The 23,342-nt window shown below is 34.9% G+C and overlaps 4 protein-coding genes across 7 annotated transcripts; 1 reads left to right on the top strand and 3 right to left on the bottom strand.

Moving 5' to 3' along the window:
• Positions 1 to 3,643: 3,643 nt before the first annotated feature.
• Positions 3,644 to 5,505, bottom strand: LOC125219334 (Nuclear transport factor 2 (NTF2) family protein). 2 transcript variants are annotated; one of them, XM_048121282.2, is made up of 7 exons: positions 5,349 to 5,504; positions 5,173 to 5,263; positions 4,665 to 4,748; positions 4,527 to 4,566; positions 4,257 to 4,325; positions 4,075 to 4,184; positions 3,644 to 3,982 (listed from the first exon to the last, which is right to left on the bottom strand). In XM_048121282.2, the coding sequence occupies exons 1-7, from the start codon at positions 5,479 to 5,481 to the stop codon at positions 3,853 to 3,855; spliced, it is 657 nt and encodes a 218-aa protein (XP_047977239.1). In that variant the 5' UTR covers positions 5,482 to 5,504; the 3' UTR covers positions 3,644 to 3,852. The 2 variants fall into 2 exon arrangements, with proteins under 2 accessions (XP_047977239.1, XP_047977240.1); XM_048121283.2 differs by having other exon boundaries at positions 3,853 to 3,992; positions 5,349 to 5,505.
• A 467-nt stretch (positions 5,506 to 5,972) lies between these two features.
• Positions 5,973 to 12,708, bottom strand: LOC125222707 (exocyst complex component EXO70A1-like). The gene is made up of 12 exons (XM_048125469.2): positions 12,451 to 12,708; positions 11,291 to 11,386; positions 10,291 to 10,496; positions 9,386 to 9,634; positions 8,901 to 9,039; positions 8,587 to 8,799; positions 8,302 to 8,507; positions 7,964 to 8,164; positions 7,753 to 7,852; positions 6,789 to 6,898; positions 6,571 to 6,717; positions 5,973 to 6,395 (listed from the first exon to the last, which is right to left on the bottom strand). The coding sequence occupies exons 1-12, from the start codon at positions 12,625 to 12,627 to the stop codon at positions 6,278 to 6,280; spliced, it is 1,962 nt and encodes a 653-aa protein (XP_047981426.1). The 5' UTR covers positions 12,628 to 12,708; the 3' UTR covers positions 5,973 to 6,277.
• A 4,519-nt stretch (positions 12,709 to 17,227) lies between these two features.
• LOC125224452 (nudix hydrolase 26, chloroplastic-like) lies at positions 17,228 to 20,048 on the top strand. Of its 2 annotated transcripts, none has more exons than XM_048127852.2 (6): positions 17,228 to 17,487; positions 17,569 to 17,619; positions 18,097 to 18,189; positions 18,391 to 18,485; positions 19,126 to 19,215; positions 19,301 to 20,048. In XM_048127852.2, exons 1-5 carry the CDS (start codon positions 17,290 to 17,292, stop codon positions 19,205 to 19,207), a joined length of 519 nt encoding a protein of 172 aa, XP_047983809.1. In that variant the 5' UTR covers positions 17,228 to 17,289; the 3' UTR covers positions 19,208 to 19,215; positions 19,301 to 20,048. The 2 variants fall into 2 exon arrangements, with proteins under 2 accessions (XP_047983809.1, XP_047983808.1); XM_048127851.2 differs by having other exon boundaries at positions 17,230 to 17,487; positions 19,101 to 19,215.
• LOC125224451 (inositol oxygenase 1-like) lies at positions 19,528 to 23,009 on the bottom strand. 2 transcript variants are annotated; one of them, XM_048127849.2, is made up of 11 exons: positions 22,798 to 23,007; positions 21,171 to 21,264; positions 21,016 to 21,097; positions 20,740 to 20,944; positions 20,601 to 20,660; positions 20,468 to 20,520; positions 20,262 to 20,384; positions 20,117 to 20,186; positions 19,969 to 20,047; positions 19,799 to 19,880; positions 19,528 to 19,714 (listed from the first exon to the last, which is right to left on the bottom strand). In XM_048127849.2, the coding sequence occupies exons 1-11, from the start codon at positions 22,955 to 22,957 to the stop codon at positions 19,688 to 19,690; spliced, it is 1,035 nt and encodes a 344-aa protein (XP_047983806.1). In that variant the 5' UTR covers positions 22,958 to 23,007; the 3' UTR covers positions 19,528 to 19,687. The 2 variants fall into 2 exon arrangements, with proteins under 2 accessions (XP_047983806.1, XP_088919105.1); XM_089062979.1 differs by having other exon boundaries at positions 19,528 to 19,880; positions 22,798 to 23,009.
• Between the last annotated feature and the right edge of the window lie 333 nt (positions 23,010 to 23,342).

Here is a 23,342-nt window from a genome sequence, read left to right on the forward strand (position 1 = left end):
ATAATATCCCTTTTTCAATAATAAAGATAAAGAAGAAAGTCACAATTTAATTTATTGCTTTCATATAGTGTTGTTTTTTTAAGTTCACACTTAAAATGGTACCAATATTGAAATTAGTGCTAGAATTCGATCTTTGAGTCACAAAAATTAAAGAGCATCTCTACTTTGGAGTAAACAAAATTAAAGAAGATGATGAACCCTAAACTTTTATTTTTAGAACCAACAAAAGAGGTCCTAATCAGTTCAAATGATGAACATCGATCATGGTAATACTTTTATCGAAAATATTTACACACAAAAAAAAAAAGCGTGGGGGCCATCGAACTTTCTTCTTTTTCTTTAATTTATCCTTTCTACAAAATATTTCTTCTTCTTTTAGGCAGGGGCTAGCTATTGCGTGATTCAAATATTTGAAGTTCATATCGTATAGTATATGTTTGGAATTTGTTTTATTATGTATGAATAAAATACATTGTCTGTATTGAACTTACCATTATAGAATTTGTAGTATTAATATTCTCATACAATAAATAGGATCTATTTTAAATCTGAAAATGTGATAGTATCATAGTAGTATGGGTTTTTCTAGCTCTAATTTCGTAAATCCAGCTAGAAAGTGTCACGCCAGTTATATAAGTCTCATAAAATTTAATAAAACATGACTATCATTAAATTTAAATAATTTGCATTTCCAAATATAATACGACAAAGATAGGGATACATAGTAGTATGATTTAATTACTCGATACCAGAAACAAAAATAAAAAAATAAAAATAAGCTCCAATTAATGCAAAATCTTTTCGGCGATATTGTGTAGTTGTCGTCTAATTGTTCCATTCCCTCATAGTTGAGTCATTTTTATATATGATAACTTTTTTCTCTTTCTTACTTTACCCTCTCTTATTTTATTCTCTCTACTTTTTTTACTTTTTACTTTATTCTCTCTACCTTTTTCTCTTTCTTACTTTTTTATCTATTTATTTAACACACTCAACATTCATTTCTTAAATACCATACCGAAAAGTTTCACCTCAACTATAAGGGAACGGAGGGAGTACCTCATGTCATATTATCTTTCATATTTCTATCAATATAGTTTCATTGTTTTGAAGAAAGTCCCTTCATTCAGTCAATCAGTTGTGGTGCTTGTGATTTGTCTGTTTTAAATGTGGCCAAATATCATAATCAATCATTATCGGACACTAATTTCCTTTTACTTAAGTAGTCAATAATTAATATTAGTAGTAGCAAATAATGTAGGAACTAGATTCCTCTCAAAATCCAACTTTCATAAATTATTGGAGGTGATTGGCGCTTGTGTATGTCATCAGCCGACATGACCTCGAGCTTTGCTCCCATTATTGGTTATGCACTGACTCACATATCATCAATATTTCGAGACACAGAAATACTAACTCAAATTTATTCGTTTATTCATTAATCAATCTTAACTTATAATTGGTTTTGTTAACATTTAAATAGTTTTTCCCTTTATTATTTTATTTGTTAATCAATACTACTTTTTATTGAATAGCACTCTCTGTGTCCAACATGGTAAGTGAAATCCTCTTTTAAGAACGAATTTAGAAAAAAATTAGTAATTCTTCCGTCTCAGGAAGATGACCCCTTTCTTAGGTGACACGATATTTTATGCAATTTTATTTTATATTTAATGGAGATAAGGAACAAAGTAGAGATAAATGTGTTTTTAATTTTAGTAATTAGTCAATTTTGGTTGGGACAAATCAAATTAGGAAAATGAGTATTAAATAGTTAAAATAGAGAAAAAAATAAAGTAGATAAAAGAAAAGAAAAGAAATAAATAACTTGATCATAGTGGAACATAATCAATAAATACTTAGTAAGTTAATATGGTGAAAATGAAATAGAATATAGAATAAAATAAATAAATGAAAGTGAAAATAAAATAAAAATAGTTAATGAGAGAGTGAAATAAAGAGAAAATAAAGTAAAAAGGGTTTAAATGTGTTAAATTTTGTCATTACAAAATGACTAGTGGAACAACTAATATTTGATACTTTTACACCCGAAATTATCCAATATTCCTAAATTATCCAACGTCTGCTTGTTTAAGTAAGATTTGTGGAATAAAATATAAAAACCTTTTCTAAATAGAAAAGATAATTGTACATGTACATAATATTCTTTAATTTTTCAGTTTAATTGAATTTAAATAAAATTAAGTTTATTACTATTTATTGTTAAAAATAAATAATACCTAAAATTTTACACAAATATGTCAATTTAGCATTTGTCATAAAAAAGTTTATTGTGGAACAATTGCAAATTTTTAAAATTTCATAATTTGTCATTTAACTTTTAAATGGTGTAGGATGAATCAAAATTTAATTAAAATTTGTAATTTTTTATACAATTAACACAAAAATATTTGGGGAATTCCCATGGTAGAGCTCAAGGCGGTAAATAAAGAGTATAAAAATTGAACAAGTAATACTACGAACGAATTTTAGTATTAGGAGCAAAAAAATAGTAGTAGATATAAAAGAGCATGTGAGGGGTGTGTGTACATATCACATATGGTATCTAAAACAATGATTGAAATATGATCTTTTGTAGATATGATTAAATTATAATCACAAGTAGCCGTTCAAATAGAAAAGCAAAGATTTGTTAACATATAATCTAGAAATGATTATCAATATGGAAAATCCCAAGAAAAGTAAAAGGCACCACTAAATATACCTTTTCCAAGATTTAATATTTTCTTTTAATGCAACCATCTTCCACACACTTTCTCCAACTTTTTTTTCATTCTTCATGCTAACTTATCTTCCAACTCTCTCTTTCCCCTTCAAACCATATTTGAAAAACTTATAAGCCTATAAGTTCTTTGATAAAATTAAAAGTAAGATATTTTGGCTTTGAACACTCACTTCATCATTATGCATCTCAAAAGAGGTATATCTATGTGTGTGTAGCTTTTGTATGTGTGACAAAAGGGGTGGGGAGTAGCATTAGCATGGAGACAAAGTTTCCACACATTGATCTTTTGCAGTCTTTATTTAGGAAAAGAAAAGTGAGAAATGGTTCTTTTAAATAGGGTCACCATCTAATGCTTTCATAAAGCTTTTCCCTTTTCTTTCTATTGCAAGTGATTTTTGCATGAAAGTAAGGGTTGCCTCGGATCTCCAACCCTCCTTCCATCCATCAATTACCCCATTATATACTTTGAATCTTTCATGTAATCTAGTATAAACTCACAAACAATGATGAATGCCTTGGATCCCACAAATCATATCACCATTACTATACATTTTTGTGGATAAAAGCTTAAAGAAAAGGATAAAGAAACAATCCATATGTTCCTGATCAAGGTAGGGCTGATGACCTTCTGGTCAAAAAAGAGTATTTCAAACACATAAAAGGTATCAAGAATGTTTTTTTCCCCTTTTTCTTTTTTTAATTCTTTTTCAAATTTATCTTTGTGGGATTTGGGATGTAGTTTGATGATACTGTTCCCAATGATTGTTTGGTCATTCTAGCTTGTCCAGCAGGAGAAGATGGGATGTGGGGTAGAGAGATAGAGAAAGAGGCATGTGCATTCCATATATACACAAGTATAAGGAACCAATTAATCCCATGCATAAGGAAAACTTAAGATTTAAAAAAACTACTCCACACTTTACACTGTCTCTAGCAGTGAAACTGAGCAAATATCATCAAATATCATACAGAATACTTTTAGCTTTTTGAGAGAAGAAAATTTCACAAGATTATGTATTTATCATCAATTCTAGGTGGTGTATCAATGCAGCAGAATTGCTCAGAAACAGAGAATCCCAAGTGTATGCTTAGTTAAATTAGGTAGATCATGGATCTTTCCCGAACCTCATTAGAGCATGAGTTGCCAGCATGGACGCTCGTCGTGTCGCCTCGATGACATGGCCCACGAGCGGTGCCTTAACCGTCTCTCGGTCCCACAATGGCTTCTTGTCCCACCTGTCACACCCTTAGTCAGGCAAGTTTTATCCCATGGCATTACATGTCACAAATTAAGTTCTTAATTAATATAAAAACAAATATATGCGTACCGATCTTGATGAGCAACAACTTTGCCATCCTCTGTGTCCAGCTTGATGAGGGATATCATATTTATGTCTCTACCCAAGAACTTGTAATACTGGTTGTTGTCTATTAGTATCTGCATCCCAAACTTAATCAACATTAATATCACTAAAAAGGTTGATTTAGTATGTATTTTGTTTCTTTCTACCTCTGTCTTTCCGGGTGAAGTCTCCTTCTCTGTGATAGTGTAGTCCACAATTCTCGACTCACTGAAGATCTGAAGCAACATGAAGCATAGATTTCAGCACCTATTAATTGGCATTCAAATGAGAAAGAGGAAGATAGCTATAGCAAGGACTTGGTCCAATTCATTTGTGCTGCCAATTTTTCAATTTGGAGAATCATATATTAGGTAGGCAAGACTAAAATGTGGCGTTCGACTAATTTGAAACTAAGTGCGAAGAAGATAGAGTACAACCTTGGAAAGAGAGTAGAATGCTGATTTAATCTGCTTGACCCTACAATGCAACAAACAGACAAGCTTCTTGGAGATTCATTGATGAAATAGGAAAGAAACGTATATAGCGTACGAGGTTGATTGAGTAATAAAGGTTACCCGTGTGCTCGCATAAGGGGGTCTTCGAAGGTTGCATTAGGTGCATAAATTTCAAAATCTTTAGGCGTTGCACGGGATGCGTATCTGGAATAATTCAGACCAAACTCAATCAAGAACAAGAATGTATGTAGCTGGCTGCCCATCACTTCATTCATTAACTAACTAAAAAGCATTAATCAACCTAAACAAAAAAGTTTCAATACAGAGTGATAAGTTATGTGCATCATCATTATACCACTTATTTGGTTTCTTCTTATTGATAGAAAAGTCTGGTAAGTATTCACAACCAAAGGCTCAATTATGGCCACCAATCTTGTGTCATACAAAAGGGCGCAATTAAACCCGGTAACAAATTGCATATGATCCTTACACACTTATTCAATCTTGTTTCTAATGTTACTTAACAATCTGAGTATGAAGCTACTATAGTTCAGTCGTCAGCATACGTGGCATAAGATAGGAGGACTCAAAAATCATTTAAGCATAGACAAAAAAAAAAGTTACTCACAAATTGAGAATACGAGGGAGTATATCTGCCGAAACAGATTTTGATGGTTTCTCCTCAATAACTTCCTTCCTCACTTGATCCGTTACGCCCTCTTCACCACACACACACACACACACAGATAGAGATTAAAATGGAAAAATAAACTTTAGACAGCAAAAAACGACTTGGTTTGCTACCTTGTGGATTTTGGCCCATGTTGAATTGAGAATACGATGCGACAAGAAAGAATTTGCTTGGAGCTTTAGGATGATGATGAAGACCAACCATCTCCAGGGTTCTACTACTGCCACGTGGCAAGTTCCTGGCCATTTGGACACACCCTTTTTTTATATGGGAAATTGCATCTCACCTTACTTATACAAGCTTCATCCCTTTAGTCAAGATATTAATAACATTTCAACATCTAACCGTTTTTAGGAGTAGTAAATACGGAGTATCAAGATTTTCTTTTCATTTGTTAGTAACCAAATGTACTTAAAAACTTTTCCGGCTCAACGTCTAGACTCTTCTTCATAGGATGGAATAGACTATGATAGGAATGAAATTATAATTGTTTTGCATTTCCCTTATATTTTCATTTCATTGTCTCGTTCGTTCCATCGTACTAAGCAAATAAATAGAATAGAGATGAGAATCATATTTCATTTAATCAGACCATAAAGGACCTAAAGATTTGCTCAGTTAGGAAGTTCAGATTAGTACTAGAAGATTTATTTTCGTAGCAAGGATAATTTGTTCTTCAATATATATTGGTTGCTATAAGAATAATTGTAGACATAGCTTCAAGTTGAGGCAATAACTACAAAATAACAAAATTCAATCGGAAATGCATGCATACACACACCTTCTAAGAAAATTATCCACCGAAAGTCAAATGATTATCAAACTACTTGGCTATACAAGATTACAACACAAAGAGTTGCCGGTTCTGTTATGATGCACAAATAATACATACTTATTGACACTTTACAAAACAAATGCTTTCAAATCAGCCCCTAAATTTACTCTTATTGTGTTCAAACAAGGTACCAAAACAATCAGCAACAATACGCCTTATCAATGACTCAACAAAGCCCCATTGTGGAAGAGTGGAGATGAAAACGATCTAACGCTTAGGCTCGTTCAAGGTCTTTCCCTCGAAAAATTCACCCAGCATGTGCTCAAGATCCTCAGGTGTGTATCTGATGTATTTCTGGGGATTCTTACCATTCTCAACCATAGGTCTGTTCAATATCAAAAAGGCATCTTAGTAACACAAGAATCATTCGTTCCTACTCATATTCATAGCTAATGGAGTATAATTTTGGTATTCGATCCTTATATTATCATCATTAAATTAATTAGAAAAGAAAATCATGTCTGTAAATTGAGTATATTGAAAGAAAGCCAAGCACCCACCCAAACCGTTTAATGAAAGATCGGTAAGCTGGAAGCAACACTTCAGCAACGGCAAGCCTCAAAGATTCTCGAAGCTCGGTGTCTGGAACTGTCCATTGAGATTGTCTTTGATGAAGCTCTTCAAATTGCATGTTGAATGTCTTTAATCTAGAGGAATCACAGTAATAATTAGTCAAATGACTAACCAGTCAACTATAATCAAGTATCTCTAAAAGCACCTGTCCTTGATAATTGCTCTAGAGACTCCACTACTATTTCCTCCATCGACACCAACCGAACTGCCACCTCCTGATGATGTCAGGCCTTGAGCAGAGAGACTCTGTAGAATCTGCACAAGATAGGTTGTAATTCAGATTTCCGCCTCTGGAAAAAATTGTGAATTCTAAATGCATGATAGTTCATCAAGTACTTATAGTGCAGGATACTCCCATAAGAAATAATCCGTTATGCTACTTGTGATAATGACAAGTAAACTTTTAGTAACACAGAACATAATCTGCTTACAAATATGGAAAAAACTTTAGAACAATTTCACCTTGAGTAAACTTAAAATAATACTAGGAGATATACCAAAACCAAAACTATTCCGCATTATACAAGTAGCGCAGTTCTATTACTTACTACAACAGGGATATTTCATATCATATCACACGTGAAGCTATGTAGAGTGACCAAATGTATGCGGACACACAGGGTAAAGATGCAACAGCATACATGCCAGATTTGAGAGGGTGCAGACCCAAATTTGAATACAAGAATAATCAGACAAATGTTAACACGAATTCAAAATCAAATAAAGGTAAATTTAATATGAAGGTTCTTTAGACCCAATTTTTTCTGTATTGGAGAATTTTTCTGCCCTGCAACAACTACACCTACTATACCAATCAAAATCAACCCATACCAATACCATCAACATGTACCACCCCACTTCTTTAAGAAATGGGTCTATTTTAGGGTTAACTACAAAATTTCTATAGGTTGCTTGGTCCAGATAAGTATAATTAATAGCTAGATGCAATATCCAGTTTATGACTACTATCAACAAGAATACTCGATTGTATAGGGTTAATCCAAGTGAATTGGGCTAGGCCCAGAGCTACGGTGAGGTTACGGATAACCCTTTATTTCTCAGCTAATGTGTCTCTCGCAGGGGTCGAAAGAAAAAAAGAAAGAGAATACCTTTGCCCAAGCGATCCTCTTATATTGGTTTGCATGTTGTTGCACAACTCTCCTATGTCTCTGAACCCAATCATCCCCTAACAAATCTTTGGCTTCAGACCTATCAGTAACCAGATAAACAAAAAACATTTTTACCAATCACAAGCAGCATATAATAGTTGGTAATTGGTTATACTTATATCTAAATAGTACAAGTCTGATATTTACAAACCTGCGTACAGATCTGACCATATAGTGGATATTATTCATCAGAAACAAATGAGTCAGAGAGGTATCTCTATATTGCTTAGATTTCCCATCCAAATTGGTTTGCAGAGCCTGCATGATTCGCATTGTCACAGCAGCAAGCTGAGAATTTGAGTCATCTTTATTTTCAAATTCTTGGAAAAGTTGCTTCAGTGTTGATTGGTAGCTGAAAAATGAAATAATAAGTATACAGTCAGGGTATCATCAGTGTCCATTATCTCTATAGGAAAGAAACAATGAACTTTAGTCTTAGTAGATACAAAAGGCATACTATGAACACTATGGTAAAGATAGATGACTTACTCAAACAAGAATTTCACATAGTTTATCACATAGCTTGTCAGAGGGTGGACAGTCCCATCAGCAACAGCAGTTTTAGTAGCATCCTTTTCCACTGCTTCTTCAAAGTCACCAAAGGTCTCCTGTGCTGTTCGAGCAAGCCTTTTTGTCAACCCCAAGGCAGAGTCCCTAATTTCAGTGCAAGCTTTACCTCTAAAAAGTGCTCCAATCTGCCGCAACGATTGATCATTTTCCAGAATCAGGGCAAACATGTTTTACAGTAGTTGTTCTAATGAAATTTATCCTTACCTCTGAGTGAAGCTCTCTCATGATTTCATACATATCTAAGAGAACAAATAACTTTTCAGGGGATCGCTTGCTTTTGGCGATGGCATCTCCAAAGCTAAGTAGTATAGCAACACTCCCAGCAGTAACTTCAGCAAAGCACTGATCCATGAGAGGATCAAAGCCTTCAAAAATTTGATCGCAGACTTTACGCTCTCCAGCAAACAGCAACTTAACCTGTATGAGGATGATTGTATTAGGTGTTAAGATTAGATCCAGCGATTATACACATGAGCATTATTCACAAGAAAATAAGTATCATTAACAGAATGGCTTACAGCTATCCGCATAAAATGTATCCAATTCCCAATCTTAGCTTCTAAAACTTCCCATTGCATCTTTTGCACATCATCTTTGCTGAGCTTTTCCACTCCCAATTTGCGAAGACTTTCTTCTAAAACTACAGAACGGATATCTCTACACAGTATATTGCAAATTCATCATAAGGAGGGAAACATGAGTTAGATACAGTTAATATTATTTGATATTCTAAGCATCTAAGTAAGCTGCTTGCTATCCCAAAAAAATTGCAGACTGGGTTGAGTGCAAAACCTACATGAGAATAAACTTACTGAGTACAAAATAATTTGGTTATACTGTACTTACTTATATCAATATCAAATTTTTGGGACCCTTAGAACAATTTATATCTCTGAAGTTCACTCTACTGGAAAAGTTATCTTCAACAAAAACTTACAAATATATAGCAAAACAAAATAAATTACCACCACTCAAGCTACCAAGCAGAAAATGAGATAGTTACCTATATATTTTCTGTAACTGCTGTCGATTCCCAGCTTGTACCATCTGCAATGCTAAATCATGCAACAGAGGTAAAATTCGAGGTGGAATTAAAGCTGGTGTAGTATATACGGAATTTTCAGATGTATTATTTTGATGATCATGGTGGCTATTTGATGATGGAGTCTTGCCACTAGAATGTCCAGGTGATTCTGATGGTCGCATAGAATTGGGAAGGCACTCAAAAAGTCTTTCAGGTTCAACAGGTTTGCTGGAAAATATAAAATTTCTTAGATAGAACACATAAATACAACATGCCCATGAATAGTTAAATATAATGAGTGTTTACAAACAAACAGCAAAAGAAAAAATCATGAAACTGTAGAACAAGAGAACAACAGGTTCCACCTATTGAGCTATTAGTGATTTAGTGGAGAGCATAATCTCAATCGTGTAGAAAATAAGGATTATCCTCAATGATCTGTGCATAAAAGGCTGACGGAAACTGAGCGTTTATGGTATAATTCTTCTAGATGATTAACTTATTTGTCTACTTCAGGATTATAATTATATCATACGAGTCCATTTTAGTTTTAAGAAATTATGTTGGGTATTACATAACTAATTTATATTTGATGAATAATTCAGATTTGTGGATCAGATGATATTAATTCTAATACAAAGTTCAAATTAATGTGGTGGAGTGAGCTTAGTTTTGTACTGCATTTATTTAAAATCAAGCAAATATTTATATCACATACTGATCCCTTTCACAGAGATTTGGTACCAGACTAAGTCAAATGTAATTACCACCGTAATATTTCTGTGATTCTGTGGTTTTTGCCAACCCAAATTTGTATCAAGAAAAGCAAAAGAACATTAAAACATTAACGCTAAGTGTTTAGTGACATAAGAGGAAGAATTAACCTGTAAGATGATAAAAGTTGTTTGAACTCCTCTTCCAGCTTTGATATAGCCTTGGCAAGTAAATTATTTGTGTGGTTGAGCACACCATCGCTGCTCTTAAAACTTTTGTTGCTGTTGAAAAACTGGATGTTGTTCCTTAATTGCTGAATAGCTTGAAGATAACTCTCCAGGTCCTCATGTGGTCCCTTCAATATTTTAGCCTCAGCCTGATACAAAAAGAAATATAGATATGACAAAAACATAAAAGAAGTGTAGGGAAATGATAATTGGGGTTGACAAAAGCAAAAAAAGGATATATCCAACGTCTACAAGTATATATTGTATATCCTGTTGGATTTTCAAGTAACAAGCTTCCCTATTGGACCTACTTAAGACATTGGTGCAACATAATCTGTATAACTTCCTCTCAAAAAATTACATATCCTGAAAACTGATTTATACTTCCTCCATTACATAAAATAGTCTTCTTTTTCCATTTTGATTCGTCCCATAAAATTAGTCCACTTCTATATTTGGCAAGTTTTTCTCTCCTATGATGTGAGTCCTTTTCTCCCCTAACAATACTTCAATCACTTTTTCTTTCTATCGTTCTCCTATTTTACCAATTTTGCATTAAAACTCGTGTTGTTCCCGGAGTCCCTATTTTTATGGGACGGAGGGAGTCTTCTTTGATATTCACCCTAGTCAGGGAAATTAAGGATACATTATATGTTCTTCTATGATATCCATTCCATATGATATCAACCTGTTTTGCTGCTCAACACTTCAACCTCTTGCCTTCATTCAGCAAGTGATGTGCAATATTAATCAAAATGTGCATCAAAGGGAGGCTATACCATAATCATAGCAAGTGCAAGAAACTAATGGACTTTATTTTTCATAACCACAACATTAATAATTAATAATATACTTAATACATAATAACGGCAATGTTGGTTGGGAAGGCATATAAAAGCTATTCCAAAGACGATGGATAAGTCTCCTAAAAAGAGAGTTTTACCTGGCGAGAAAGATCAAACTGTGACAAGATGACCTCAGCGGCCTTCAAGGTTTTATCAATGTTCTCATGAGCTCTCCGAATAGCATGTGTTCTAAGCTACAAAAAAGGTAGTGCAAAGAAACTGGTAAATAACAGAAATCTCTAACAGACAATTTACTTAAACGTCCCAAATATTTCTAGGGAAAAAGGCTTCTCCCAAATATGTCCTTTGTAAGTATTAAGAAACAATACAAGAGCCAACAACAACCATAAGTAAACATTATAACTTGCATCTATTTAACTGTAAAGCAAGACAAGACAAAGCAAACTGTGATCTGGAAGATATTAGGAAACAGCATTGGAATAACAATGTTGTACCAAAATTTCAGGAGAATTTGTGACAGTGTACTTAGAAGTCATTATATTTTCTATAGCAGAGTCATCCACAGAATAACAAAGGCTCATTGATTTTTAAGTAGATCTATTTTCTAATGACATAGTGATATATTTATAGATATCCCAGTCAGTAAGAAGAAACATTCAATTTTTAATGCAAGAGAAAGCACGGTAACACTGAATAATAAGAAACCAAGTTTATGATTAAACTTTCACCTAAGGTGAAGATTCTACAATTCCCTTTAAAATCTTGGCTCAACACAATTACCATATACTATAATATATTAAATAGCTGATCTTAGCCTACAAAGCAACTGAGTGCACATTGATATTGCTAAACCCAGCAAGCATAGATCTAAACTTGAGCGGTTAAAGTCCTTATGTTTAAATAAGCATGAAAAACTTGACCTGCCAAACGTAAGCATGTTCAAATTATATGTAACTTCAAACAGAAGAGCACATTTGCTAATTGATCCGTTTAATTATCATTAAACAAATTAAAAAAAAATGAGAAACGATAAACTAGAACTTCTGTCTAGTTCACTAGCAGTCCAATCATCATTCCCAACCAAATAAGAAATGGTACTTCTTCACCGAACTAAAGAGCATGGGAAATAGCAGAAACAAAGCGGATCAAAAGCGCATTTCTCCAACTAATTGAAAGGATCAAATGATTAATGATCCATCCACATTTCACAAATTAACTTGCCGAATCGCGTATGGAGCATGTTACCAATCGTTAATAGCGCAAAAGATCCGACGAATTAGAGAAAGATGAGGCATACTTGAGTTGGACGCATGGCGGTTTCGAGAGCGGATAGGCGGTGGTCAAAAGATCCCAAAATAGTCACCATATTATCAGTGAAGGACTGGCTCTTCACCAGAGCCTCCCTCATCTGTGCTGCTCGGTCGCTCAGTGTGTCTGCCACAACTCCGCCGCTTCTTCTCGGCGGAATCCCCATTTTTTTTCAGGCTGAATTCCTGTTCGGTTGTGAGAGAAGCCTAGAGAGAGAAAGAGTGGGTAGAGAAAACGCGCAGAAGCGAGTCAAAATTCAATGGGCAAAAGAGGGATTTTGTGTCCGGCAAAAATTATTTTCAAAAATTGCATAAGGTACCCCGTATCTATGTATATTTGTCTTTGGGGCCTCACATATACTAAATCTTATTGTTAAAACTGGAAATTAGTTGTATTTTTTTTTGGAATTTTGATAAATTCTACTAATAATTAGACGAGAATATGATCATAAACCTTGTTTTTGAAAAATGATATGTTGGGCGCTCAAAATGAGCGCCAGCTTGAGCATTCTCACCCTGGGTTTTTTTTTTCTCTTTTTTAATTCTTATAATTTAGAATTCTCGCTTTCCTTCTCCGTTTTTTTTCCCTTTTCAATTATCGACGCCTCCCCAAGTTTTTTTTCCTTCTACAATTCAATCAATTCTCACTCTCATTTTTTTATTCTTTTTGCAATTCCCTCTTCCAATTCTGTGCCTAAATTTTCTTGCTTGATTCTTAAATTTTACTTTCAATTGCCAACTACAGACAACTTAGAATGCCTATGGCTGTCTGATTTCTTCGTAAATTTTGAATATCCATTGTTGAAATCATTATCCCCAAGTCTGAACTTGAAACATTGGGGAATTTCAATTTCTCTGTGTGAGATTTACATTTCTATGCAAATATGAGATTATTGATATATAAGTGAAAAATTCCACTATGAGATTGTAGTGGAATTTGATTTCGGAAAAAAAATGCTATGGAACTGAGTTTGGAGAAATAATTGATAGAGAGAGTGAATTGAGCAGATGAAATTGTACGAAAAAAAATTTATAGTTTTTTTGACTCAATATTGCTGCTGGAGAATCAGATATGTGAAGAAAATATGAAATAATTTCTCAATGCTCAAAGGAATTTAAAATAATTTAAAGCTATAAAATCAAAAGAGAAAATGAAAAAAATGATGAAAAACCCTGTCGCTCATGCTGGCACTCATTTTGAGCGCTCAGCAGAACAATCCTCCTTGTTTTATGTGATCATAAATATATACTTCCCTGGCTAATCCATAACTGAAAAATGGAGAGGGCGGAATTGTCATTGCGCGCTTAATCCTCAAAGCGAAATTAGAAGCAAACGGAGGAGGCGATCATGAAAATTATACGTCCGGGTCCATGGTAGCTGGTAGTCGGGAGGGGCGTCGCACCCTCTTGTCCCTCCTTGGATCCACTGCTGCCACTCCCTCCGTCCCACTAAGATGTCCACGTTTCCATTTTTAGTTTATCACACTCAAAGATATCAATTTTCTTTATTTAGAAATAAATCTCTCTCCCCGTTTCCATTAAAATATTCTCTTACTTACTTTACCTAATAATTCTTCTTAAAATCTCGTGTCACTCATGAATACGAAAATCTTGAATGGGATGGAAGGACAGATGCTTCTATATAATAAACCTTAAGATGGTTACATTCTTAATTCTTTTATCAAGAAAAATGGTGATATTATCAAAATTGCAAATGCATGGAGCTGAAGAAGAGCCCCCAAGCTTGGAGATTTATCCCCGACATACGTATAAACAAATTTTGTACTAGTATTTTAGGCTACACGATAAGCCAACATGCATGTTGAACTTACGATTTATGTACAGTATTTAACAATTACTCCAAATTGAGATTCAAGAAGTAATCAGCACTATCAATTAGAGCATCTCCAATGGAGGCTAGCCATCCACGATCGGCTAGCCTATTCGCTAGCCTCCATTGCGGCCGGCAAGAACAATTTAGGCTAGCCGATCGGCGAGCTCTAGACGATTTGCAGGCGCTAGCTGATCCGCTGGCCGATGCGCTAGCCGCCACTGCAGACTCGAAATCGGCTAGCCTATCCGCTAAAATTATTTTTTTATTTTTTTTTAATTTCCGAAACTCATACGTGAATGGCGTGTGGCGATTGGGTCTGAGTGTGTGGAAGTAGGAGGATTTTTTTTATGTATTTGTTTTAATTATGTACTTTTTTTAGGATGTACTTTTTTTTAATTTAAATAAAATGATTGCATTTTCCCGTATCTGTGTTGTAAATTTAATTCTGTATTTGCGTGATTGTAATTTATTTATTTTTTTATAATTTTGTTTATTGTGGCTAGTGCTAGTGCTAGTCCAATTTATTGTCCTGATGATGTGGCAGTTATGTTTCTAGTCCTAGATGATGTAGCAAAAGGAGTTTTTGGCTAGGCTACCTATTGTTGGGCTATAGCCATTGGAGATGCTCTTAAGTAGGCATGTCAAAATGAATAGCGGGTATTGGATGCCCGATATCCAAAACCGAAAAAGTCGGGTAATTGGATACCCGAAACCCGATCTTTCGGGTTTCGGATCGGGATCGGATATTGATAATTTTGAATTTTCGGGTATCGGATTATCCGATACCCGATCGGGTATACCCGAATTATCCGTTTTTTTTTTAAATAATAAGTAGTGTATTAATTCTAATTAGGTCGATATTTTACAAACCCAGTTTCCGCTTTATATTCTTAATTGAATTATAATTTTTAAAAATTTAAGTAATTAAATATTATGATTTTTAGTTTATACTGCGTTACTGCAGCATACACCAGAATGCCTTCCTTCCCTTTCCCACTCTCTCGCCTGCACCTCCCTCTGCCGCCGCCGCCGTCTTCTCCCCCAGCGCCGCCTCCGTCTCCTCTCCCAACACCGACCCTCATCTCTCCCAGCACCGGCTGCCCAGCCGCGACCCGTCTCCTCTCCCAGCGCCGCCACCCTCTACCTCCGTTGGCTCGTCCAGCAGTGAAGTTAAATATGTGATTATTTTTTTATTGCAGGAACACTTAAAACACTATTCTCGTAATTTAGATTATACGCATTCTTTATACATACAACAAATATACTAAAACTTTGTAGTTAATAAAAAAATCAAAATTAAAATTGAAATTGGGACTGGATACCCGATTATTCGGGACTGGATACCCGAGTCGGATATCCGGGTATCCGAAATCAAAATCGGATCGGATATCGGGTACTAGAATTTGGAAAATTTGGGATCGAGTACCCGAAATTTTCAGATTAGGTATCCGCGAATACCCGATTTGACAGGCCTACTCTTAAGGCACCAAATTGGGAGTCATCTTGAACAAGAGAGTTCAGTGCATCCACTGCAACTTCACTAGTATTTGTGACCGGACACAATTTCAACACACACCACTAGTACTCCCTCCGTTTCGCTATAGTTGAGGCGGAACTTTTGGGCACAGAGTTTTAGAAATGAATGTTAGGTGTGTTAAATAAATAGATAAAAAAATAAAAGAGAGAAAAATGTAGAGAGAATAAAGTATAAAGTGAATAAAGTAAAAGAGAGTAAAATAAGAAAGAGAAAAAAGTTACCAAATATGGAAATGATTCAACTATGAAGAAACTTTTCGAAATGGTAAAATGATTCAACTATAGCGAAATGGAGGGAGTATATTTTATCCCGTCATCATTATGACATTATTCTATATTCTCCATTGTATCATGAAAGCTTTCATCATGGATATCTTCAACATAATAGTTTCCATCTTGATGTTGCCATGGGCTTCACAATAACTATTGGATCCTAGGAATCTCGATTACATAGATAGGTTAATCATGTAATATAAGGCAATGTTTATAATTAAACTATACCGATTTCTAAAATACCTATAATGAATATAAGAACAAATTACAAATTCGTTTTTGAAAGGGCAATGGATTCCTATAAGTAGAATTCAAGATTATACTATTAAAAAAAGTGCAACTTCCATATCAATTGCGTAAAATCCGTATCTCCTCAAATAGTGCAAAACTTGCCAACAAAGGAAAGAAATAACGACTAAATTGATTTTAGAAGCAACTAGGAGGAGACTCAATGCGAAATTACTAAGGTAAATAAAATAATAATAAGATCCTTGTCACGTATACTATCAAAGTAGTATTTTTGAATATTTGGCATTAGTTTATCCCAATGCCCTAATCCCTATAGCCTTCAACTTGGGCGAATCAATCGTAAAGTTGCTTTGTCACACTTAATTATGCGTATAATTAGTTTAGTTTTTATTTATCATTAGTTGATCAAACATAACATAAGTACTTATTTGAATATGCAATTCTCGCTCAATTTTTTTCCAATACATCAATTATTTAAATGTTTGTAATCACAATTTTAGTACTATATTAATCAAACTTTGTTAAAAAATCAAATATTATAAATTTTTAACAAATTTATACTCCCTCCGTCCCGGATAATTCGTCTCAATTTTCCATTTCGGTCCATCCCACATAATTTATCCCATTTCACTTTTACCATTTTTGGTAGTGGCTCTCATATTCCAGTAATTCGTTCATACTCACATTTTATTATAAAACTAATATATAAATGTAGGACTCACATTCCACTAACTTTTTCAACTCACTTTTTATTACAATTCCTAAAATCCGTGTCCGGTCAAAGTGACCCGAATTATCCGGGACGGAGGGAGTATATAACAATCAAAGTGTTGAGAGATATTTTATTGGGGAACGATTTCAATATGATAATGTATTGCTATAATCAATTAAATAAAGCATAGAATTGGAAGAAACAGAACAACTAGAGCTTCACTTGATGGCTTTATGCCGATCTCTCAATTCCCCATTTCATCGTGCTTCACCTCTCTTCCGTAACTGCCCCTCCAAACTCCCCAAATTTACACCCATATCCCTCCCATCTCTGCGTTCTTCTCTCTCATCATCAGCCATGGACACCCCGCCAGAAGGTTACAGAAGAAATGTGGGGATTTGTCTTATCAATCCCTCAAAAAAAGTGGGTTATATTTCAAATTCATGTTTGTTTATTTGGATTTTGTTTGTTTGGTTTATGTGATGATTTGTGCTTTTTTGTTAGATTTTTGCTGCTTCAAGGCTCGATATCCCGGATGCTTGGCAAATGCCTCAGGTTAATTCAACCGATCAATATTATTGTTTTTTACCTTGTTCTAATAAATTTTGATGTTCGCGCGGAGAAAGGGGTTTCTCTCCGGTGATGTGATGAAAAATGTGAACTTCAAAAATTAAATTGAGTTTTTTATTGGTTGCTATTCATATATTTCTGGGTTGTGAGTTACAACTGAAAGTGTAGACTTCAACTTTTGCATTTACGTATTAGCATTTGCTTTTGGTGAAAGCCTACTCTGATGTAGTTATTGTTATTTATTGTAATGCAAAGGGATGACATTGTATTGTAGTGAAATACGTAGTACTATAAGTTTGAGTATTGATGGTGGTTGACTTAAGGTATTTGAGGCTCACATGAAGCCTATATTTCATGCCAATCCAAAGACTGTTCATATTGGGAATGTTTGGTTGAACTTAGTTGGTATTATAACGTGCAAGTTTTTGAGGAATCTTGACATGATATGAGTTTTTCTCTTAGGGTGGAATTGATGAAAATGAGGATCCTAGAAATGCTGTCATTAGGGAATTGGAAGAAGAAACTGGAGTCACTTCAGCTGATATTGTTGCCGAGGTATGTGTAGAAACTTGACTTGTATTGCTGTTTTTTCAGTATCTAGCTTTATATGTGAACGGGGGAATTTTAGCTCTTCTTCTACGTGTATCACCTGTAGTATCTAAGCTTCTGATGTAGTTGTCTTATACAGAAAACTCTGCACTTTAATGGGCTTTTAATATCGTTTTAGCTGTCATGTATAAGAAGTAATCTATGCAGGCACCATTTTGGTTGACATATGATTTCCCACCAGAGGTGAGGCAAAAGCTCAAGCTGCAATGGGGTTCAGACTGGAAGGGTCAAGCACAAAAATGGTAGTTATGCTTATTTCTCATTTCTTCACAAGTTTGAAATATTTGCTATAAATATGCTTGTAAGCTTCGGGTGTCTTTTTGGACATTCCTGAAAAGTGTACTGCTGTGCCAGGGTTCAAGGGCCATGCTTAGTCTATTTAAATGGTTCTTGTAGATCTTCGGTCTAATGGCCGGTATGCACATTAGCATCAGGGACACATTTATGATTCTTTTATTGACATGGCCCATACTAGATTATATGCACAGCAGCAATTGTGTAATGTTTTTCCAGATTGGTGGTAAGGGACTAAGGGTGCAGATGTGGCATGAATGATCATATCTCCTAGAAAATATATACGAAGCTATAAATGATAACAACTCCTGCATTTGCAATCTGTTGGTATCCACTCTTATTAGCTAGATTGGTACACAATTCTGCTGACGAGAGAACACTGTGATGGTATTTTCGAGCATCCTAAACAAGCTATCTGATACTAGCTGCATTCCAAAGTTTTGTGAATAGCCGGAAAACAAAATAGGAATAGCGAAAGATAGAGCTGTTTAATATATTTGTTTTATGATATTTGCATATGAATTTGAAGTACTGTTCGTCTGAGATTACACTTGTAACTTGAGGTTTCTGTTGAAATTCAACGGGAAGGACGAGGAGGTCAACCTCTTGGGCAATGGAACTGAAAAGCCTGAGTTTGGACAGTGGTCATGGATGTCTCCGCAGGAGATAGTCAACCATGTAAGCTCTCTTTCTCATCTAAAACTATGGTTTCAAGACCTAATCATTTCTTGGCAACCCGACACCCTCGTATTTTTATCTGCAGGCGGTGGATTTCAAGAAGCCTGTGTACGAACAAGTCATGAAAGCTTTCTCTCCATATCTTGAGTAGATAATTGAGTTCATGTTGTTTCCGAAAGCCCAGTCTGTAAGATGCTACTGCTCCCAACAATAACATCCTAGGACGACATTAATTCTGTTGAAATTGCATTTTTTTTGGTTCTGTTGCACATTCAGTCTTAATTTTGCTCCTTTTCATTTTAAGAAGAATAATTTGTAGCACACAAATGAGGAACTTTATTGAAAAAATCTTGGTTACTCTCACCACTGCCAATGCACAATATAATATAATTCTCCATTCCAAGAATATGAAAAGAAGCATAAGATAATCAGATATAAGCTTTCATTAACACATCTTGACAGCATCAGTTCTTCACCATTTGAGCTTTGGTGGGAAGTACTGCATTGCATCAATCACGCCATAAGAAAAAGAAGAAGAAGAAGAAGAGGAGGAAAATAATGTTAGGAATGTTTGGAGTTTCACCTTTTTAATAAGGGAGATGTAGTATGGCTTCACCTTGTCCACATCAACACCAGACTTGCTTTTGCTGTAGAGATCATATTTGCTGCAGAAACAGTGATAAGACTATGTAAATTTTCTCAAACAAACAGCTGTAAAACTGGAAATAAATATAGAAAGTAAATCTTCTCAACTTGAAAATTTGAAGCCATTTGAGATTCTCAGCATCTTTTTCATTCATCAGATACTTGTATGCCCCCGACTTGTGTAGTGCTGAACCACAGATTAAGAGTTAAGTCCAGATACACACACACACACACACACATGCACACGAGTACTTGCCATAAAAAGAATGATATCGAATGATGAAGAGTGCAGCCGGTGGCAGGGTAGTCTTGTTCTCCTTGGCAACCTGCAAGATCATTTGGAGAATAGAGTTGATTTCAAGAATCCATGGTGTCCAGAAGACGAGGTTATGGAGTCATACCAGGTACATGTAGTCGTCGTGCCCCCATGACATCAAAACGTTGTCCAGTCCACAGCCCTCTGAATAAACTCCAAGCTGTGAGCTATAGGCTGGATTTTTGTAATCAGGACTACTCTTAAAATGCTGCGAAATTTGAGATATCATGTAAACTTTCTACCAACATGGCATGGAGAAATTGCAGTTCTAGAGAGAGATGGGAGACAGACCTCATAGTGAACTATTGACGGATCAAAAGCGCAGCCAAGAGGGAATGTATCACCTGAAATCAAGCTGACGATGAACAGCTAGAACAAGAAGGCTGAGAGAAGATGAGCGACTTTGATGAAATGATGAGCTCACCAACAACAGCCCATTGGGGCAGACGTCCAAAGCTAGGCAGAAGAAGAACCTTCCCAAGATCTACAACAGCAATACATAAATGTTACTACTTGGATATATAACTAGTTTGTTATATTTGGGAATATATGGGGATACCAACCATGAATAAGAGCAGTCAAATGCAGCCAGTCCTGATTAGGATAATCTTTCCTAATGGCCTCTGCAGATTGGAGCAGATGCTGAATCTGAGGCTCATCCAAATCCGGATCACTCTCGTCCACCACATCATTGAGGAGCTCACAGCATTCCCAGATGCTCATTTCTACGTGATCCAGTGACCTGTACTTGTCCCTCATACGCTTCGCCTGCATCACTCTATCACCATCAGCACCAGAGTGTGAAAAATACATGGTGAGTTTTGTGGGCTTATCCTTACGAAGTCATATGTTTGGTTGATGTGGCTGAGGCGATAGAGCTCCTCAACCATCTCACTTCTTTCGTTCTTAGCTTCATAATCCCTTCACCAAAAACATCTCGCTTAGAATAATACTATATGACTGGACAATGAGAGGGAGAAGGAGAGGGAGAGACCTGAAAGAATGGCCGTATGAATTGGTATGAGGCACTACTAAGCTATGATCAAGAATTACTTCATCAGTTTGAGGCGCAGTCTTAGCATCCACACCTTTTCCATAAACAAGAATGTGTAGAAGAAGTATGAATACTTGTAAAATGCATACACATATATGTTTGCCAAGTTAGGGTGTTGAAGGAGGATAGCCATGTTGAGATGATGAAGGTGTAAATTTTAGTTTTATCAAAACGTATAATGAACGTAAATGACTATTAATGTGACAACGTGGATGATTAAACGACGTCTTTTTGAGCTTCAAAAATAAAAAAATGTTATCACAAATTTGGTCAAATGAGACAATTAAAAATGTTTATAAACTTGATGATTTGTTATTCAAATTTTAAAAGATTTGGGACAAACCAATATTAGATCAAACTGCATGATTTCATTGACAACTAACCCAATAGTTAATCTCTTTTCTAATACTCCCTCCGTCCCGCTTTAGGAGTCCCGGTTGAGTCGGGCACATGTTTTTCATAAGTCACATGACCTTGGAATATTATACAGTTTTTAAGCTAATCCATTAAATCGCTTATAATTTATAGTACTCCCTAATAAATTTGGCAAAATGCACGTAACATTGCCTTAGTAAGTCATAGGGATGTCAATCAGGTCGGCCTGTCGGGTTTCGGGTCAACCCTGGTCGGGTTGCGGGTCAATAGGGTGTTGGCTAATCGGTTTGTGATTTCTTTCGGGTTATAGAAGTTCAACCCTAACTCTAAAAGCTCGGTTTTCGGGCTAGCCCAACGGGTTAATCGGGTTGCTACCGATAATATTAACATGCGATCAATCCAATAAATAATGATGAAAATTAGTTATGATCATAAAATATAAAATATTTAATTATTATAAATTTGAGATATATGCTTAAACTCAATCATAAACATGATAAAAATACTAATATTTGAGATGTTTCGTGAAATTTTAATGCATGTTTTAGAAATTTAAATAATAGTAGTATTTTTTTAGTTAATTTGAAGTTTTTAATTTATTTATCAATTATTATATTAATACAAATTTAATATATAATTAGTATATTTGTATATTATAAAATTAATCAATGAAGTGCCGAATTAGGAGTAAAAAAAATAGATTTTATCGGGTTTAAAAATTAATCGGGTTTCAAACTATTTTAAAAATTATAAAAATTAATCAAGGGGTTTCCGGGTTTGGCCCATCGGGTTTCCGGGTTAATCGGATTTTAATTTTATCGGGATATAAATTTCCAACTCTAACCCTACAAATTTAACAGGCTATTCGGGCCAGCCAACGGGTTTCGGGCTACACTGACATCCCTAGTAAGTCACATTTTATATGTGAATGTTGTTTGGTAACTATGATTAGTGCATTTATGGTTGGGTTAATTCTTTTAACTTGTAATAGTTCTCCAATAATACAGTAGCATATTACAACAATCGCCTTATGCCTAATTACAACCCATAATGTAAAAGATTATTCAGAATTTCTTGACAAAAAAACCAGATCATCTCCACTAATTATTTGATCGTTTGTAACTAAACTTATGGAACTTGTAAAAGCAAGAAGAATAAATTGCACAACAAACAGAGATAGGAGCAAACTTACTGAAACCATATCCTGAAAAATCTTGCTCAGCATTTTGTGATCTGCATTCAACTTTAAGGAAAATCTCTTTGTTTCGGAACACCTGAAATGAAGAAGAAGACTTGGAAAAGGAATGATGTAGATCAAGTTTGAAAGGAAAAGGGCAAAAATTGGTTGCCATTTCAACAACCTAAAATATGGCTCTTTAGTGAAGGTTTTGATGGCAAAGTGAGTTGGTATGTCCTTCATATTCCTCCCTCAACTGTTAATTGAATAGTAATCTGCAAAATTAAATGTTGTACTGATTTGGCACTAAACTTGTTATAGTTAGGTCATCATAGAAAAAGGACGCTTCAACTACTAACCACGGTCCAAATTTTCTTTATGTGTAGTGACATCTGCTAAGGTGAGTGAAGATTTTTAACTGAATTCAATTCCACAATTTTACAATGTTTGAATATTAATCTGCAAAATTAAATGTTGTATGGCTATTTTCATAGTATTAGTGTTAAATAGTAAGTGATGGTCCCAATCATTTATATTTGTCAGGGAAAAAAATCTTTCCA

Source organism: Salvia hispanica, chromosome 1 (genome assembly GCF_029641045.1).
Source record: "Salvia hispanica isolate PSC_SH4W2 chromosome 1, Shi_PSC_v1, whole genome shotgun sequence".
NCBI lineage: Eukaryota > Viridiplantae > Streptophyta > Magnoliopsida > Lamiales > Lamiaceae > Salvia > Salvia hispanica.

Excerpts from the sequence above, each read along its gene's own strand:
- LOC125219334 (XM_048121282.2), bottom strand. The coding sequence starts at position 5,481 with ATGGCCAGGAACTTGCCACGTGGCAGTAGTAGAACCCTGGAGATGGTT. Across the intron at positions 4,567-4,664 it reads CCCCTTATGCGAGCACACGG|GGTCAAGCAGATTAAATCAG; the intron begins GTAACCTTTATT and ends GTTGCATTGTAG. Across the intron at positions 4,326-4,526 it reads CATTCTACTCTCTTTCCAAG|ATCTTCAGTGAGTCGAGAAT; the intron begins GTTGTACTCTAT and ends ATGTTGCTTCAG.
- LOC125222707 (XM_048125469.2), bottom strand. The coding sequence starts at position 12,627 with ATGGGGATTCCGCCGAGAAGAAGCGGCGGAGTTGTGGCAGACACACTG. Across the intron at positions 8,800-8,900 it reads TACATTTTATGCGGATAGCT|GTTAAGTTGCTGTTTGCTGG; the intron begins GTAAGCCATTCT and ends ATCCTCATACAG. Across the intron at positions 6,899-7,752 it reads AGAGGATCGCTTGGGCAAAG|ATTCTACAGAGTCTCTCTGC; the intron begins GTATTCTCTTTC and ends TATCTTGTGCAG.
- LOC125224452 (XM_048127851.2), top strand. The coding sequence starts at position 17,290 with ATGGCTTTATGCCGATCTCTCAATTCCCCATTTCATCGTGCTTCACCT. Across the intron at positions 17,620-18,096 it reads ATGCTTGGCAAATGCCTCAG|GGTGGAATTGATGAAAATGA; the intron begins GTTAATTCAACC and ends TTTTTCTCTTAG. Across the intron at positions 18,486-19,100 it reads AAGGGTCAAGCACAAAAATG|GTTTCTGTTGAAATTCAACG; the intron begins GTAGTTATGCTT and ends TTGTAACTTGAG.
- LOC125224451 (XM_089062979.1), bottom strand. The coding sequence starts at position 22,957 with ATGGCAACCAATTTTTGCCCTTTTCCTTTCAAACTTGATCTACATCAT. Across the intron at positions 20,187-20,261 it reads ACGACGACTACATGTACCTG|GTTGCCAAGGAGAACAAGAC; the intron begins GTATGACTCCAT and ends ATGATCTTGCAG. Across the intron at positions 19,881-19,968 it reads AAATGGCTTCAAATTTTCAA|CAAATATGATCTCTACAGCA; the intron begins GTTGAGAAGATT and ends CTGTTTCTGCAG.